Source organism: Carettochelys insculpta, chromosome 10 (assembly GCF_033958435.1).
Source record: "Carettochelys insculpta isolate YL-2023 chromosome 10, ASM3395843v1, whole genome shotgun sequence".
Taxonomy (NCBI): Eukaryota; Metazoa; Chordata; order Testudines; family Carettochelyidae; genus Carettochelys; species Carettochelys insculpta.
The window spans coordinates 42951471-42970346 of record NC_134146.1 but is presented as its reverse complement, the minus strand read 5'-3'; the positions used below and the strand labels follow the sequence as shown (position 1 = coordinate 42970346).

Genomic DNA, 18876 nt, shown 5'->3' with positions numbered 1-18876 from the left:
AAAAGCAGAGATATGCTGTATATAACAGTTCAAATTCAACCTTGGAAGGAGACTTTTGCTCTTTTGGCACTGCAGCATCTTTCTGGGAAACTCAGACTCTGCATATAGAAGGGTTAATTTAGGTTTGCTTGTGCTACTCTAACATGAAAGCAAACAAGCAGTCAATGAAGGAACCTGAATACCCATCAGTGCACTAGTCATACATTCCATGGCTAACCGTATAGGAACAGAGAATGCAGAGCTGAAGTCTTGAAGATAAATTAAAGAAGTAGTTAGGAAACACTGTCTATATCTAAGCCAAAAACCTGGCTATGCAGAGTCTACCCAGAATATCTCCATGGAGTGATAGTAAAATAACTAAGTTCCTGTAAGCTGCATGGCCATGCAGCTGCCTAGTAAGCCCCACACAGGGACACAGAGTTGCAGTGAGGATAGATGCCTCTGCCCTAGTTCTGGATCTGCTACAGCAGGGAGAGTTGCCCCTGGCCCCAGCACGGAGTTGCCATGACTGGGGAGCGAGGTACCTCAGTCTCTGGCTCCACTGTAGAGTTCCTAGAAGTGAGGGAGAGACACCTCAGTCTCTGGTCCCACCATGGAGCTGCCCTGGACTTGCCTCGGCCAGGGGAGAGGCTCTTGCTCCAATCCAGCCTCAGCATGCACCTACCATGGCTGGGACAGAGGTTTCCCTTTCTTGATCCCTGCTTACCCTAGTTCAGATGTGCCAGGGCCATGGAGTGGTGTCCATCCATGGCCAGGCCCCACAGGAGCTGATGATGCCATGGAAAGGTGCTTCCCAATTGGCTCCAAGATGCTGTGAGGAGAGAGAGCTAGGAGAAGCCTGCACACCCTCCAAATCCCTCATCCCCAGCCCTACCCTAGGGCCTCCATCTGGAGCACTCACCCCTCCGCCACATACACTCCAGCCCTGAGCCCCACTCCCGCATCCCAAATCCTCTCTCACTTGCACCCTGCATTCCAACCCTCTGCCCCAGCCCCTGAGCCCACTTTTAAACTCCTCAGCTCAACCCCACCACACACCATTAACATGGAGCATGAGTTTCGTGATGTGCTCCAAGAAGGACCTGATGCATCATACATCATCTCCATACTGGTTCACAATAACAAAATTCATTCCACACATGGACATAAGAAATTAGAAGGCACACTGGAAACAGTTGAAGATTTAATTCTTCCTGTACAAGTCACTCTACAATTGTTGTGAGCTGTCCATCTCTAAATTTGCATAGCTCCCATTATAACATCATAGCACCTCACAACCTACGTATGAATGCACAGATCAGTATTTGCAGGCATTCAGAAATCGGGTCAGTTCTCTAAAACTCAGAAGAGTGGCTTAAAAATCATGAGACTTTTTTTTTAAAGGATACATTTTAGGTTCTGCTTGTTTGCTTTTTGAATCTGTAGGGAGCACTAGGGTCATGTTTTCAAGCTTTTCTCTGCAACTCTCAAGACTAGAAATTACCTTTTTTTTCTTTTCACTTAGAGTGGAAATTCTCATGTACCTCCTCTGCCCTAGTTTTTGGGGCTTTCAGGAAAATACCAGACATCACAAGGTTCAAAACTGTGAGCATTAGCACCACCAAAAGCTGCTCAGTTAACTTGAAGCTCCAAAGAAAGAGGCAAAAAGACAACATGATCCCCAGGATGTAAGAATATTTTTTAATTTAAAACAATTGCAACAATATATCATTCATATCCCTTCTCATCTCAAACAAATACTCTCCAAAATGTTACCAGTACTTCAAGCAAACAATGATGTATGGTGCAAAATAAACTATTACAAACATTTCCAGGATACAACAGAAAACCGCAAAAGATGTGGCAGGGATCAGAAATTGATCTGATCTTCTAATGGGCACAAGAGGGGAATAAAAAGGTATTTCCCATTACAACATGCTTTGCATAGTCTTTCAGTGCATCTGAAGACAGACAGCAGAGAAAAATAGAAATGGCTGCCACTGAGATGGAAAAAAATTAGTTGTAGGTCTGTTTCTAAAAGCTACAATGAAGACCTAATGCATCCATGTCACAAGTTTGTACTGCACCTCCATGAATCAGAGTCTGATTCAGATTTCATTTACACCAGTGTACACCAGAATAACTCAGCAGAGGCAGAGACAATCCAGTGTGTAACTGGTAAAAGAGAAAGGAGAATCAGGTCCAAAGACTTGCAGACTCATTAAAGGCTTAACTATTTTTAATTGAGATTACATCCTAATTACTTTTTAACCAGCAAGATAAAAGGATTTTAAGAATCAAATTTTACTTCTGCTTTGGAGAGAGGACCTCAAGATTCACATTGGGTTCTAGACTCCATTAGAAATAAAACAGGATTAAAAAACAGAGGCCTGGGGGTGGGAGCAGCGGAATTTTTAAATATTCTCCTTTCCTTCCAAAAGTTTCATAATTCAGAAACGTATGACCAGCTCTAACAACAAAACAGCTGTTTGTACTGCGTGATTCAGGCTATTCAGCAGATTCAGTACAAGCCCTCCCACAACCCATTGCTCAAGCTACTCTCTGGCTGTGTCTACACTACCACCCTCCTTCAAAGGAAGGATGGTAATTAGGTTTCAGGAATTTACTAATGAAGTGCTGCTCTGCATATGCAGCACTTCATTAAGCAAACTCCCCCCCGTGGCAACTTCGAAGTTTTAAACTGTGAAGTACAGGCTTGCATTTAGCTGCGGCTCACTCGCCAGCACTTCGAAGTGCCCGGGCAACTTCAAAGTCCATTTACTCCTCAAAATGTTACTCCTCAAAAGTAAAGAGATTTTGAAGTTGCCTGGGCACTTCGAAGTACCAGCGGGTGAGCCACGGCTAGACGCAAGCTGGTACTTCAAAGTTTAAAACTTCGAAGTTGCCACGGGGGGGAAATTTGCTTAATGAAGTGCTGCGTATGCAGTGCAGCACTTCATTAGTAAACTCCCAACACACTAATTACCATCCTTCCTTCGCAGGAGAGTGGTAGTGCAGACAACCCCTCTACTGCCCTGATCCAGCAAGGTACTTAGGCACATGGCACAGTCAACAGAACTACCCACATTCTTGAAACTGAGCATGCACCTAAGTGCTTTGATAGATCAGGGCTTACATGAATCAAACAAGTGTACCTCTGATTTAAGGTTCTAGAGACAGATGATTGCATCCCAATGTTCTAATGTCAATGCTCACCTTTAGTCCTATCTTTAAAGGAAAAAAGAGAGAGAAAAAGAAATTACAGTAAGTTGATCATTTGAAGGTGAAAATAGTGATGAGGGGACAAAATGCACAAGCACCTGGAGAATTGCAGAATATTTTCAAATGCTCAAATTTCATGAAAGAAAATTCATTCTTTTCCCTTCATTGAACCCTGTACTTTTGCCCACTTGTAGTTTACACACGCACGAAGGGCTAAACTTGCCCTTAAAGGATTTCAGAAATGCAGATACTAAAAATGCATCTATTACAGCCTATTTTTTTTCTTTTAACTATCACTTCCCAGCTTCTCACCTACTAGTATTTAAAGTATGCTTGATATTAAATACATAATATCACACACGGTTGTTCCAGTTATAGATATCTCTATATACAAATACGTGTTTTGAGGGAGTACATGCTCAATTCTTATTCCCATGCCAAGTTTCCAGTTTAGGAACAAGCATGGTAAAGACTTCATGGTCTGTAATTTAGCCAAGGTCTTAAAAGGGTGGAGCATATCAGACCTTTCCAGTTTATAAATAGCCCTTTAAGTTCATGAGGCAGAGGAGAAAGCTGTTACGCTTCTTTGAAATATAACTGGACATGAGAGGAATCTTTTTCTTTTTTTACTGCCAAAAGCACAAATAAAAATTATCTGAAAGTTCTGTTCACTTACATACGGGATGTGCCACTGCGTACTTTGCTGATTCAATTTTAAGAATAGGCTTTTGCTAGTGAAATACACAAATAGCCAAAATACTGTAGGAACAAGTAGATTTGCTGGCAATTTTTATTTTGTCCATAACAAAATTACTTAATACAGATTGAACCTCTCCTGTCCTGCACCCTCAGAACTTGACCAGTGCCAAATGAAAGAGTTTGCAGGACGATGGGAAGTCAATATTGTCTTGCAGCACCACCACCACTTACTGGACTCTTAAAAGACATTTAGAAGTAAATTACAGCTAACTATCAGCACAGAACACTGAGAGCCAGCTCCAGTGGCTGCAAAAAAACTTTATGGGACCACGGAAAACTTGACCACAGCCACGATTACTCATCATCTGGATAACTAAAATCATGGTGGATTATGGATGTTGCCAGACAAGAGAGTGCTGGATCAGAGATGTTCAACCTGTAATGTTGAGGCAAATGAATCTTATGGAAACCACTTTCTAATGTGATACAACACTATTCTAGCAAAATAGTTTATTAGGTGAGCTTTCGTGGGACAGACCCACTTCCCCAAACCATAGCCAGACGTCTGGCTAGGTCTGAAGAAGTGGGTCTGTCTCACGAAAGCTCACCTAATAAACTATTTTGCTAGTCTTTAAAGTGCTACTTGACTGCTTTTTGTTTTGATAGTGTATAGACTAGCATGGCTCCCTCTCTGTTACTATTCAACACTATTCTAGTGTGCCTGGAACGGTGTTAGAGGAAGCTTTCCCCAATGTTTAGACCTCTCATACACTACTACAGAATTATTGCACTAGAAATTCTCTCTACATCTAGTCCCATCTTTTAGATCAAAAAATGACCAGGTGAAACTAGGCCTATATTACCAGGTATAGTGATCTACACCAAGCTTTGCTACATTAGGGGAACAGTTTTAGTCAGACATTAAAAAAGCAAGTCCTAGTTATAACCAGACTTTAAATCCAGGTTCTCTTTGGTTGTGTACATTTGCCTGCATTTTGCTATTAAATGTGCAGACATTAAATGCAGAGAAGACATAATTACAACTTCTTGCCTTTCTTGCACTCTGCATGGGTCTGTCAGACTATTCAAATTTATTTTGAGGGATCAGTAGAATTATAAGAAGCAATTTTACCTTCTATTTCTCAGCAGTAGCCAATGTACTGTGAAATTTTAGGGGAGGTGGTAGGGAACATAAAAGATTACACAGTCACTACTGTATTTTTTCTAAAACAGAGCTATTCAGTAACAAAAACTTAACACTCCCTGCGGCAGGCCTCTTCTTTTCTAGGACTCAAATGAAATAAGGAAACAACATGGGGGAAAAATTGGATAAAAAATGGCCAAACTAACACCTCAAAACCCATAAGGTGTGCATTGTCCAGACCAGATTGTTAGTGTGCTTGCAAGTTTCCAGAATGCTGATACATTAAGAATTAAAAAAAAAAAAATCAATACATCAGTCATTCTATCCACCAATTTCCTCCACCCATGGAAGAGACTTAAATAATTAAACAACCTTTGGCAGAAAGCAGATTTCTGCTGTTCTGCTGCAAGCGTTTCGTCACAGAGCCAATTTTAGCGGGCGTGTTACTAGTCTGGGTACAACATTCTCTGCAACTGTTACAGGGACATAGCTCCTGGTTTTTAACACTTCTGGTGGAAATCAGTTTACTTATCAAATCAACTTATCTGTTTTCTTCAGTCATTTGCCATCCTGAATCTCTTGGGATAATTTAAAAAAAAAAACACAACAGGATTTCAAGAAGAGTTTTAAAATCGTCTTTAAATACATAAAAGAAAACCCACCATTTCTATTTGGCATAAATTAATAGGGCACCAAAAAAGGGATTAACAGCTTCTATATTGTGCATTGGTGTGTTTTGATTTCAAGCATCAAGGAGGCAAAACAAAACGTTCTATAGCCGTACATTCTAATACACATAGCTATATTAGTCGTTCCTTCTTGTCCTGAAAATAATTTCATGACTGAGGCACACTGTGCGATGGAAAGCAGTTTTGCCCCCTTCAACTATACATAAAACAAAGGCAAATCTGTGACATCCATAACCAATGTGCACTCTCCAGCTGGAAGAAGTAGGCAGCTACTATTGCAGAAATATACATTCCACAAAAGGTCTTCTGAGAACGCAGCTGAACTACAAGGTAGAAATTGGATTGTAGTTTAATTATGAAACAAACGCATATTCTCCATGGCAAATTCCATTAATAGTCAGCACGGTCTTAAGGTATCTTTCAACATGTATTAATTTAAAATTAATTTAAAATAACCTACCATACCTCACCACCCCAATAGAAATTTCCCTGCTAACACTTAAGAAGGCATCATATGACTGTGTATTTAAATAAACTATAAATGTTCCATGTTTTCCTTTGCTTTTTGGCTGTCCAAGGGTTGTTGGGATTTTTTTATTTTTAATGCTATTTTGGCATATTAAAAAAAGCTTATGGCTTCCTAAGGCCAAATAATGTATTTGAGGCCTAACTTGGTATCCTACGGTAGAAGTAAATATATCCAAGGTCTCTGGGAGGTCGTTCTGAGGCACAGACTTTAAGGTCGTTGTAGATCACCCATCTGAAATAAAAATAGGAAGGTGAATATCCAGATGATTAAAGTACTGTAATTAATTCCTTTAATAGAGCACTAAAACATTAAGGATTTCCCAGATCCCTATCCTAAAAAGCTTAAAGTCTAATCAGACAATGTACAGACAGGAGGAACAATGAAAATAAAAGCGACTGGTGAAGCAGACTTGGTAATTAAATAATTAATTGCATGTAATTACTTAATTAGAGGGGTACAAAGGCAAACTAGAGATGGCTTCCTGTTGCCAGAAATTGAAGAGTGCTCCCTGCAAGGTAAGGAGGAAGAGGTGGGTGGCAAGCACCACAAAATCCAAGTTCTGCATCAGCCCAGTCTGGTACAGATTAGAAAGAGCACATTGCAGACACACACGTCAATTGCAAGGAACACCAAGTGCAGTTCTATGTAACATGGGTAGCCTTCATTCCACTGAATGAGTGAGGTTACAGAAATGTACTGTACAATAACAAACACTCATACATTTGTGTATGGGGACGTGCTTTGCAGAAGCTGCCTGCCAACCAAAAACCACATATTTCTTTCCTTTCCCAAAGACACTCACCTGCCCTCCTTTTTGAGATGGCAAACATAGTGGCCGCTCATTGTGGATGTTCCCATGTGGCTGATGAACCCAAAGAGCTCATACCCTGCATAAGAAATAAAAGAGATGATGAGTGGCATTCCTCTACTGCTGACACTACAGCTCAGAGCCAAGGGGCTTTTTTTTTTCAAAACAGAGAAGCATGTTATTGATTCAGACTTCATATCCCAAAATACACGTTCTAAGAATTCATTGTAGGTGTCCTCTTTCACATATAGCGGAGACCAGCAGAGCAGCTGGCTCCAGAGACATTCCACCAACTGCCAGTGCAGCTGGCAATGGGACAGCACCTGGGGCCATCCCCATGACCACTGATCAGAATCCCTGACTTCTGCAACCTCTGTGAGAGAACTGCAGCCATATTTATTGGTATGTGCTGAGCTCAGACAGCATAGTGGGTCTCCAGATGTGCTGATTTGCGCTGCACTCATGTGAGCTCCTACACACCCACCTCATTCCCCCTATCCCTTACAGGTCACTGTGGGAAGGGAAAGTTGCAATCTGCTGACACTGGGCTGGCGTGGGTGGCAAACACACTGAACAGTATACACTTGCCCAGTTCCCCTCACTCTTGCAGAGCCCTTCACAAATGCAGTCCCCCTGTGCAAATGCAGATGCTTAGATAGTCATTTGGGCTGTACTTTGCAAGCAGTCTTTCATACATATTTTCAAAGGGGAAGCAAAACTGCAAGAACCACCTGTTGCCTGCCACCAAACTGAGTTCAGCTGCCCCATGTTGTACTGTGTGTTCTACCTGCACTGATATGTGGTCAGTTTAAAATGAAAAAAATTGGCCTTGTACATAATACGTGCCTTTTGTGCAGCACTGTGCTTTATTTGTGGTAAAAAAAAACAACTTAACCCTCTGTGTTTTACAATGTATCTTCTCTAAAATCTACCCTTGTTTTTCCCCCCACAATTCAGCTGGAACAATGAGGCCGTTGCTTGCTCCCCCCAACATTTTGGCCGTCACAGATCAGAAGGTGAAAAAACCGTACACAGGATGAAATGTTTAATGAGCTCATGCAATCCACCTGCAGTAGTAGAGCTCAATTGAAAGCACAGAGAATGCTGTTAGGGACCGTCCACACTGAACAGGAAGAGAGGGGAGCATGCAGGGAACATGAATTTAAAACACAGGGTGAGATGTTGCGGCTCATGGGGGAAAAACAGAACTCTTGAGGCTCCTGACAGAGCTGCAGGAAAAGCATCTGTAGCACAAAGTTCCACCTGCGCCCTATGATAAATTACCTGCTGTCCTCATCAAGTTCCATAACCTCCTCTTCCAGACGCCCTAGACTATGGAGTGGTACAGAAAGTCCCAGGAAGCCTTTCACTTAATTCCTGGATATGTGTCCTGGAACAGAAGGCTTTCATTCTCACAGCTCTGACTGATATACAGTGGGCCGGTAATAAGCCACTTGCCCGAAGTTACTTGATCTTACACTCTCCCCATGCCCAAAACTCCATTTCTGTCTATGTTCCCTGTGTTTCCCAAGTAAAAATGTATGATTTCAGAAAGGCATCTTCATTGTTTATGTCAACTCCATTGAGGGGGTGAGAATGTGGGTGGTCTACAGGCCAGTACTTTACAGTGGAGTGGTGGGGAGACATCATTAAAAGCAACATACATAACTGTCACATCATCATTTGATCATTCATAAAGCTGTTTTTCAAAGCTTTCCTGATTAGCAGTGCACCTCAGTGTGCTCTCCCTATTGTCCTGGTGTCTGGCTACTCATAACTAGCTGCTAGGTGATCTGCCTCTCACCTCCCCCTTCTCCCCCAATCTCACCAGAAACTCTTCCACCTTTCTTTCACATATATTACTGGGCACACAGCAAGCAGCAACCACAATGGGAATAGTGCTTTTATTGAGGTCTAACTTAGTCAATAAAAGTGAAAGTGTCCCTTTAAATGGCCTAAGGCACATTCTACCACTATTCTGCAGTTGCTCAGCCTGTAGCTGAACTGATCCTTACTGCTGTGCAGACTGCCTGCGTACAGCTTCATGAGATATGGGAGTAAAGGTTAGGCTGGTTCCCCAAGGATTGAATTGGCATTTCTACATCTCCAATGGTAATTTTTCAGTCTGGGAAGAAAGTTCCATTTTGCAGGTTTCAGAAGAGACCTGAGTTCCTAAAGATGTACACATCAAGCACCTTTCCCGACCATTCTACGTTGATGTTGGTGGAATGGCTCTTGCAACACCACCGAGAAGTACTCCTTGCCATTCATGTACTTTTTGGCAAAGTGGTCTGGTGCCAAGACAGAGGTATGCAGTCCATCTATCACCCTGCCACATTTAAGGAATACCGTCATGGCAAAGCCATCCACTATGTCCTACACATTTCACAGAGTCATTATCATTCCTACCGGAAGGATATTGATTGCCCTGGCTGCCTGGATCACAGCAGCCCCCACTGTAGATATACCTACTCCGAAATGATTCCTATCTGACCAGTAGCAGTGTGGCATTATAAATTTCCACAGATCTATTGCCACTCACTTCTCAACTGTCAGAGCAGGTCTTACTCTGGTATTGCTGCACTTCAGGGCAGGGAAAAGCAATTCACAAAGTTCCATGAAAGAGGCCTTATGCATACAAAAGTTTTGTGGCCACTGGTCACTGTACCACAACTGCATAATTATGCGGTCCCTACAGTCTGTGTTTGCCTTTTGGGACCAGAATCAGTGTTCCACTCTGTCAACAGTCCTAACTGCTGCTAGCATATGCCCATTACTTATGCAGTGCTTATGCAGCACTTCCTCAAGCAAATTCCCCCAATGGCAATTTCGAAGTGTTAAACTTCGAAGTGCCGGCTCACTTCTAGCCGTGGCTCACCCACCAGTACTTAAAAGTGCCCAGGGTACTTCGAAGTCCCTTTACTCCTCAAAACCAGGGAAAAAAGGTTGCAAACAGATTGTTTGCTTTCCAAGCAGTGAGGGAGAGAGGAGATAGGTGCTCTATGGGAGACTAACTAAATCTACCCAGAACCACCCATTGCAATGTTGTTGTCCCATCAGGTATTAGGAGCCTAACCCAAAACGCAAATGGGTGACAGGAATCGTGGGATGTCTATATATAATGCATTGTTCTTAAAGTCAAAGGTAGCCAAACTACTGGGGATGTGTTCCATAGACCTCATGTGCTCCATGAGGATATGCACCTTTAACTTTGTGAATTTAGATGCTAAAAAGTCAACCTTAATAAATTCATTTTAATTTAATGGTGTAGACATACCCAGAGTCGTCCTTATGCTTTCTAGCCCCATCACTTACTTAAATAAACATGATCATTAACATTTTGGGGAAGTCCTTGAATTTTAACTTTCCAGCACACTACACAGGCTTGGCTTCTCAACAAGAGGACAACGGTGTTGAGTTCATTGTTAGGTCAACTGAAGAAAAGGCTTTTCTGTACACTAGAGATGGAAATCTTACAATGTATTTTTTATGCTACACAGTATAGCTAGACTTGGAATGATTAGATTTTACCATTAAATACTTATAAATACTCATATACACATGAACTGATGAAAATATATTTATATTAATGATAACTGTGGCAGGGCCAGCGTGAAGGGCTCCTCAGAGGGAACCCAAACAAGCAGAAGGGCCTAGAGGGCAATCACAGGCAGCTGGGTGGGAGATGGCTCAGCCTAATTAAAGCCAGCTGGCCCCAATGACTTGGCGAATAAGAGGCCTTTAAAACCCTTCACAGTGGGAAGGGCATGGGGAGAGAGTGAGAGGTGAGCAGACAGATGCAAGGAGACAGGTGCAGTGAGAGAGAACAGGTTTGAGAGGAGCAGAGGAGAGCAGCAGGAACACCAGAGATCACAGAGGGAGAGTGGGAGCTTCTATAAGATCAAGAGTGAGGACCCGTGATTGCTATGGCCTGGAGAAGGTACCAGGGGGAATTGTCTGGGGAAGTGGCCCAGGGAGGACAGCTGCTGTGCAAAGGGCTAAGGGAGTCAGTTCCTTCCACTGGCAGCTGCACAGGGTCCCTAGGCCGGAACCCAGCATGAGTGGGCATGGGCTGGGTTCCCCCAGACCACCTCTCACCCCATCAAGGGCAACAGGGCCCTTAAATGCTCCCAATGGACTGAACAGAGGCCAGAGGCCCAGGAATAGGACTCACTTTGTCACACAACCTAAATTTACAAATAGATGAAGGGAAGAAAAATGCTGTTTCAGAACTTACTACTTCAATCCAATGATTTAGACTTTTAATTAGATTTGTTATGAGTGAACTGCAAATTAATAGTAAAACTATTTGTTAAGTTAAAGACATTTACTTCCTATATTTTGATTTGTCATTGATGATTTATGTTTTAACTATTTAACTTTGAATCCCAACATTTATGGTTATTAAATAATTTTTCTACTCTCTGCCCCTTTCTCCCCAAATTTCCCACCACTGGGAAAATTTAAAATCAACAAAAGCTGGGGTGAGGGCCTTAAATTTAGCCATCAGTATTAATTATCCATTGAAATTTTAAAAGAATAGAATTCTGCCAAGCCTAAGTATAGCCCTGATCAAACAGCCTGATAATGGGAATGACTTGGGTTTTAACACAGAGACGGACTGCTGGGGCCATTAAACTGCTTCAAAGTATATTATCAGAGCCTCAGACAATCAAAACTGGTCATATCCTCCAAAGCCTGATTACACTGATCTAATTCTCCTGCTCTTCATTATAAACTTCCATTCTTTAAATATATTCACTGTCCTCAAGATATTGGGATAAGTGGGGTTGGCCTCTATTTGTAATCATTACAGTTAAGTAATATTAAAAATTATTATTACAAGCTTTTTAAAAGACTACCAAAGAACCAAAATTAAATAATTATTTGACGTGGCTTTTAGACTAGTTTTGTACAGCTATTACAGTGGACGATAGAGGCAGGTGGAGCAAGCATACACCTTGCTGTTTCAGTGTGATGGTACCAAAGTTCTTTATAAAGGATACTCACTAGCCTAAGATGACCCTTATGCTGAAGTAACCCAGTGCATTTAGATTTCTGATCATTCTTTGCCTACTTTACATTCCTTGGCTGCTGTACAATAGCCCCATCTTGTGGTTTACTTAGCTCCATTACTTCTGGCAGAGCATACCATTAGAGAAATCAATGAACTAATGCACAGATATGTAGGATAACGATTGCTATTAAATGGATTATCATATTACATGTTGACCAGAAGGCCCTAGAGCTCAAATAGTTTGTAATAAGAAATGAATCCTTAGGTTAGTTAGCTTTTAGGGAATTTTCATATTTTTCCACTCATAATGAAAGAAGGAAATTGTATTTTAGGCAGAGATGGTTAGATTAGTATTTGAATCAAAGCATCTCAACAAGGATAATGAATGACCATGGAGACAAGATTTTCATGTGGCGATACTCCATGAAAGCAGTTTACTTTAAGGACATGTAAATCAGAGTAACTATATCAGTGTAGTTGCATCATTGTAACCCCTAATGCAGGCTGTCTGAAGCAGCACAGTTTAATCTGACAATTTACCAAAATATTTGTAAATCCCACTGTGTGCTAATATCTTGTGCCCATGTTGGGGACATATACTAGACATCGTATGTACAGCCATTAAATTTGCTTAGTGTAGATGGGTCTAAGAGCAATTATTAGGAACACTAAGGGTGCGTCTACACTAGGAACTAATGTCTAAGTTAACTTCGAAGTTAGGCACTACATTGAAGCAGCCAGCAGAGAATCTACACACATTTACCCTTACTTTGAAGTTAACTCCATGGGAGCCCAACTTCGAAGTCCTTACTCCATTCCCAGGAGTGTGCTACTACGAAGTTAACTTCGAAGTAGGGTATATGTAGACACTCAACTTCAAAGTTGCATACTTCAAAGTAAGCAACTTCAAAGTTATTTTTGTAGTGTTGACACAGCCTAAGTGGGGCACAGCTTCTCCTCTCACAGAAGTAGTAGTGAAGAAAGAAGCAACTCACTAAATAATCTGGCAATAAAGATGGGGGCCCCATACTGTGCAGTTCTATAGCACATTTCATCCAAAGATTCCTAAACTCTGCAAACCTTCAGCCTCTCAACAGCCTTGAGCAGCTGGGATCATCCTCATTTTATACACGGGGAGGCTGAGGTACACAGGAGTCACATGACTTGCCAAAGTCTGTCTGTCTGTCTCACACACACACATACAGAGTTAGTGGCACAGGCAGGAATGAAAACAGGATTGTTTGGGCTCCACTCCAAACACTCAGTGAAGCTGATTTTTGCAAGAGAGGGAAGAGTGCTAGGTACAATATATAAGAAAGTCATGAGGTTGCAAAATTGCTGCATGACAGCTAAAGCCACTGCTTGACAGGAACTTACTTCCAGATCCATCTTTGATCCTGGGCCCTTCTGAACCTGCCTCCGCAAGGATGTTGGCATTAGCATTATTTTCCATATCCATCACATCGGAAGCAGACTCGCTTTCCTCCTCAGGCTCAGGGTGGCTGAAGATCCAGTCCAGGGCACGCTCCAAATTATTATTCTGGCAGCCAAATGGCCAAAACACCAGCTATTAGTATGTTCACTGATACTGTAGTGCCCTCACAAACACTGGTCTTTTAATAAGTAGAACAAAGGCTGAAATCAAGCTATCCACACTGCCTCTATGAAAATGAGTATTCAGCCAGGACCCTGCAAGTCTCCTGACCTAGGACTATAATTGGATTCATTTAGTACTAAATGATTCACTGCAGCATTATCAGCACCATGTGGCTTGAAAGGTTCTTTGCTCAGTGTTCCACATGCTGCTGCCAATAATGATACGGTGCTGAATTACACAGGATAACAATATTAATTTAGGCACACAGGCTTTTAAAGTTGTATTTGATATAATAAATGGCTATATCAGTCCTATAAATAATCACAATGGTTTAGCTGGAGCCAGCATTAAGTATTTGGTTTCTGAAGCTATAATTTCCAGTGCACCCTCTCTCCCCTCAACCATGCTGGATAAAAATGGATAGGAATGGGATTCCGGTTCTAAAAATGGCTTAAAGTAAAGCCAGTTTAACCTTTCGATCCCTGTTAGGTCAAAATACTAGTTTACAATACACACAAAATGCATTAACAGTGACATTTGTAACTGCCCTCTTCTTAGTTTGATTGACATATCTCCTTGTTAGAATAGCATCTACCAATACTTAGGTTGGAAGCTCTCTGTGATGGGAGCAGCCTTTCAGACTGTGTTTGTACAGACGTAGCACAATGGCTTCCTAGTCTATGAACGGGAATCCTAGGAACCATGGCAATGCAAATGATAGGTAGTGGGAAGTCATACAGGAAAGGCCTGAACTCCACTGTTCTTCAACAGCTACTGCCAGCCACCCATGCATGCTATGGCACTGTGGTAGCATCCCAAAAAGTATGTAGCTTGCTCAGCTGTTCAAGAATAGAGTGAAAGGTAGTGGCCTAGTTCTATGGTTTCTTCATTCATGTCATAAATAGTGTGCAAGCAACAGAATTACATGTGAAAGGGAAACCCCCACTGCTGAGTGACTACGCTGTTTGGCACGCCCCTCCATATCACACTAGATAGGAGCCCAGCAACATCACTGGGAAGAGGCAGTACACTCCAGCTTTTGCAGTCAAAGGAGGTTTTAATACTAGTGAATAATGAAAAATGACACTGTAGATAAGAAAGAAGAACATTCCACATGGAGGTACGCTTCGGGAAGGCATGGAACAGATAAGAAGGTAAGGACTCCCCTCTCTCCAGCACCCAAAAAGAGACCTTTACTTTTTTGGGGTGAGTATCTTTTGAGGGCTACAACATTGCTATACCTGGAAAATACAGTCTGTTAGAACACAATCGTGTGCGGTGGGACTGCAACCCTTCAACAAACACACCAAAGAAAGAAATTGGTGGAACTCTCCAACCTCGGGGCACCCTGCTCCCATGCACCTAGAATTCTTCAGACAAAAATGGGAGGGAAGTTCTTCTTACCTTCCCCTTCGTGTCACATCCAACTGAACATTCATCATATACCCTTGCTTCTTACTCCTCTCGCAACCTATCTTGGGGGCCAACTTGGCCTCAGGAACCATTCTACTTGCTGTCCCACACCCACCAAGTTTTGAATCTCTTCAGGAGCATATTTCATGCATTTCCTTGAAGATGTGTGTTTTTCATTCTTTTAAAAAAAATCCAGCATTTCTCTTGACCACCCAGAAAACTCACTGTTGCTCTCAGTGCTTGAATAGCTACATTCCTCTGGAATCCCATGGAGGTGATGAGAGCTACTATCTCTTCTGGAGGCTGGTTATCTAGTCCAATAGCCCCTAGACCAGCCGCTCCAGCTGAAACAACTCCTCCATAGCCAGCTATAGCTAGTGGCTCGGCAAAATCTGGAAAAGATAAAAACTCAGTTCACTTTTTTACCCCTTTCAACACAGAAACAAACAATGAATGGAAACTCAGTAATAGGAATAATACCTGTGAAAAGTTTATTTCTGTGGGCTGAATCTGGACAGCAGGGGGAATAGGAGGCCCAAAAAAGAAGGAGATGAATATGCACACAAGAGGCATAGATAAGGATTCTTCCACACCATGCTGCCTGGAAAAGCTCAGTGCTTGCACCTCTGCAGCACAACACAGCAAGGCTACACAGTGATACATCCAGGGAACAAAGAAGCCAGGTTTATCAGGCCAGGGCCCAATATGAAAATTCAAGTGCTAGACAGCCCATACTTGGTAGATATATAGCTACATACCCAACTCCAACCCTTTGGCCAGCAGCGAGGGACTGCAGAACCTCTTTTGTTACCCAGTACCAGCTACTTTGTCACATGGGACAGGTTCTCTCTTCTGGTGCAGCATTGGTGTGCTGTGCTTTCTCTGGGCAACAGGCGCCCAGCGTGCATGCAGAGGATTGAATTCTGTGTCAGGTTTACAGCAAAGGTGTACTAATCTGACAAACACTATGGCACATTAGTTTGTGTTCTTTAGCTTTCAAAGAGATATGATAGGATAGGTTGCCCTGCAAGGTATTACTATTTAGAATGACCCAAGTAACAAGCACAGCAGAGCGAAGCCACATTCACAGTTTTGACACTACTGACCTGGCTCTTCCATGTGTGCAATGATCCAGTTGAAAGCCACTTCAGCACCCAGGTTTCCGGTATGGTATACAGCTTTCCGACATGCTTCCAAGGGAAAACCCATCTCTGCTAGCTGCATCACCGAAGATTCATCAATATCTGGAGCTACGAGAGAGGATACTCTAATAAGTAAAGTCAAAATAAGCCCATTTCTATAGTATTTGTTATTGCTTTGGATGCTACATAGTGTATCACTTGGTTTGTTTTAACACTGCAGGGAGCAATCGTCCATTCATAAAAAGCAAGTTTATACAAATCGCTATACACTCATGCCTCACTATGGCTACGTCTACACATGAAGCCTACATCGAAGTAGCTTATTTCGATGTGGCGACATCGAAATAGGCTATTTCGATGAATAACGTCTACACATCCTCCAGGGCTGGCAACGTCGATGTTCAACATCGACGTTGCGCAGCACCACATAGAAATAGGCGTTGTGAGGGAACGTCTACACGCCAAAGTAGCACACATCGAAATAAGGGTGCCAGGTACAGCTGCAGACAGGGTCACAGGGCGGACTCAACAGCAAGCCGCTCCCTTAAAGGGCCCCTCCCAGAAACAGTTGCACTAAACAACACAAGATCCACAGAGCCGACAATTGGTTGCAGACCCTGTGCATGCAGCATGGATCCCCAGCTGCCGCAGAAGCAGCCAGAAGCCCTGGGCTAAGGGCTGCTGCACACGGTGACCATAGAGCCCCGCAGGGGCTGGAGAGAGAGCGTGTCTCAACCCCTCAGCTGATGGCCGCCATGGCGGACCCCGCTATTTCGATGTTGCAGGACGCGCAACGACTACATGGTCCCTACTTCGACGTTGAACGTCGAAGTAGGGCGCTATTCCCATCCCCTCATGGGGTTAGCGGCTTCGACATCTCGCCACCTAACGTCGATGTTAACATCGAAATAGCGCCCAACACGTGTCACCGTGACGAGCGCTATTTCGAAGTTCGTGCTGCTACTTCGAAGTAGCATGCACATGTAGACATGGCTTATATGAGCACAATTGGTTCCTAACTTTCTGCTTGTAGGTGAAAACTCATAAGAGGGACACTAAATTCCTACTAAAATACTTCTAAAAGACTCTCATTGGTTCCAAGTGCTCAGAGTGGCAGCAGATGGTGCTGCTTTTGAAAGGTAAGTGAGCCTGAGTTGTGGGGGGTTAAAGGCTGGGTGCAATTTGGGGACATGAGTGGGAGGGAGGGTTAAAACATGGTGGCGGGTTGGGTCCACGCGGGGCGTGGAGGGGGGGTTCAGGCTGCTGCAAGTTGGGTCTGTGGGGCTCGTGGGGCGGGGCGGGTGTTAAACCTGCAGCGGTTCGGGTGTATGGGGCAAGTGGTGGGGGTTTAAGTTTCAGCAGTTCGGGTGAACGGGGCCAGCAGAGGGTTTAAATTTTGGCAGTTCGAGTGCACGGGGCCGGTGGTGGAAGTTAAGTTTCAGCAGTTCAGGTGCATGGGGTTAGCAGGGAGTTTACATTTCAACGGTTCGGGTGCGCGGGGGTGGCAGAGGTTTAAATTTCGCCAGTTCAGGAGTGCAGGGCTGGCGGGGGCTTTAAGTTTCAGTGGTTCGCGTGCGGGGGAGTGGCAGGGGGTTGAGGTTTTGTGTCTGCAGGGCGGTCAGGCTGCAGCGGGTTGGAGACGTAGGGAGGAAGTAAGTCTCATATTAGCAGGGGGAGTTCACTTGTTGAGTGAACTAGGGGAGGTATGTGTGTCCCTTGTTTAAGCAAGTACTCATAAATTAAAACAAAAAAGGCAGTAAAGTAGCACTTTAAGGACTAACTAAATAATTTATTATGTGAGCTTTTGTGGGGCAGACCCACTTCTTCTACCAGTACCAGCTACTTTGTCACATGGGACAGGTTCTCTCTTCTGGTGCAGCACTGGTGTGCTGTGCTTTCTCTGGGCAGCAGGAGCCCAGTGTGCATGCAGAGGATTGAATTCTGTGTCAGGTTGACAGCAAAGGTGTACTAATCTGACAAACACTATGGCACATTAGGATAATGACCAGTTTGTCTTCAGAAATCTTCAGAAGTGGGTCTGTCCCACAAAAGCTCACCTAATAAATTATTTAGTTAGTCTTTAAAGTGCTACTTTACTGCCTTTTTTGTTTTGATAGTATATAGACTAGCATGGCTTTCTCTCTGTTACTACTTGTAAATAAAGTACTCATTTAATGAGGGATGAGTGTAATGGCAATTACAGGTCACACCTCCCTCCCGAGTGGTCCTGGACCACAGGAGATTAATGCTCCCTTCCAGGCCTCCGGCCCACTCTCAGTTGCCAGATCTGGTCACCGCCTCAGCCCCTTAGCCACCATTAGCCTCCCACTCCCCAGCAGCAGCTCCCTTTACCCAAGCTGAGGCTCACTGACCCCTGCCCAGTTCTCCCACCACATGACTACCAGCTGGCCCCTGCTCTCGGCTGCTGGGACTTTTCCTTTGCCTCCCTCCATCCCCCATCAGCGGGCCTGACCCTAAGTAATTTGCAAAGTGCTTTACAGGCAACATTTATATGAAACAATTCACCCACCAGGGACTTGGAGATTTTCAGCCTTTAAGAGTACTAGATTTGTCACTGTTGGTGCATGAACAGTGAATTTTGTAGTGCTGCCATTTCTGACATTGTAGAGCATGAGT

At 43.3% G+C, this 18876-nt stretch overlaps 1 protein-coding gene across 1 annotated transcript in view; it reads right to left on the bottom strand.

The window, feature by feature from the left end:
* Window positions 1-1657: 1657 nt before the first annotated feature.
* Window positions 1658-18876, bottom strand: part of USP13 (ubiquitin specific peptidase 13) — a 109525-nt gene continuing 92306 nt past the window's right edge. Inside the window, exons 17-21 of the mRNA XM_075004700.1 lie at window positions 16204-16347; window positions 15323-15489; window positions 13465-13627; window positions 7065-7149; window positions 1658-6493 (exon numbers count right to left, since the gene is read on the bottom strand). Coding sequence (XP_074860801.1) covers window positions 6400-6493; window positions 7065-7149; window positions 13465-13627; window positions 15323-15489; window positions 16204-16347 — 653 coding nt within the window. The 3' untranslated portion in view covers window positions 1658-6399. The remainder of the gene's footprint in view (window positions 6494-7064; window positions 7150-13464; window positions 13628-15322; window positions 15490-16203; window positions 16348-18876) is intronic.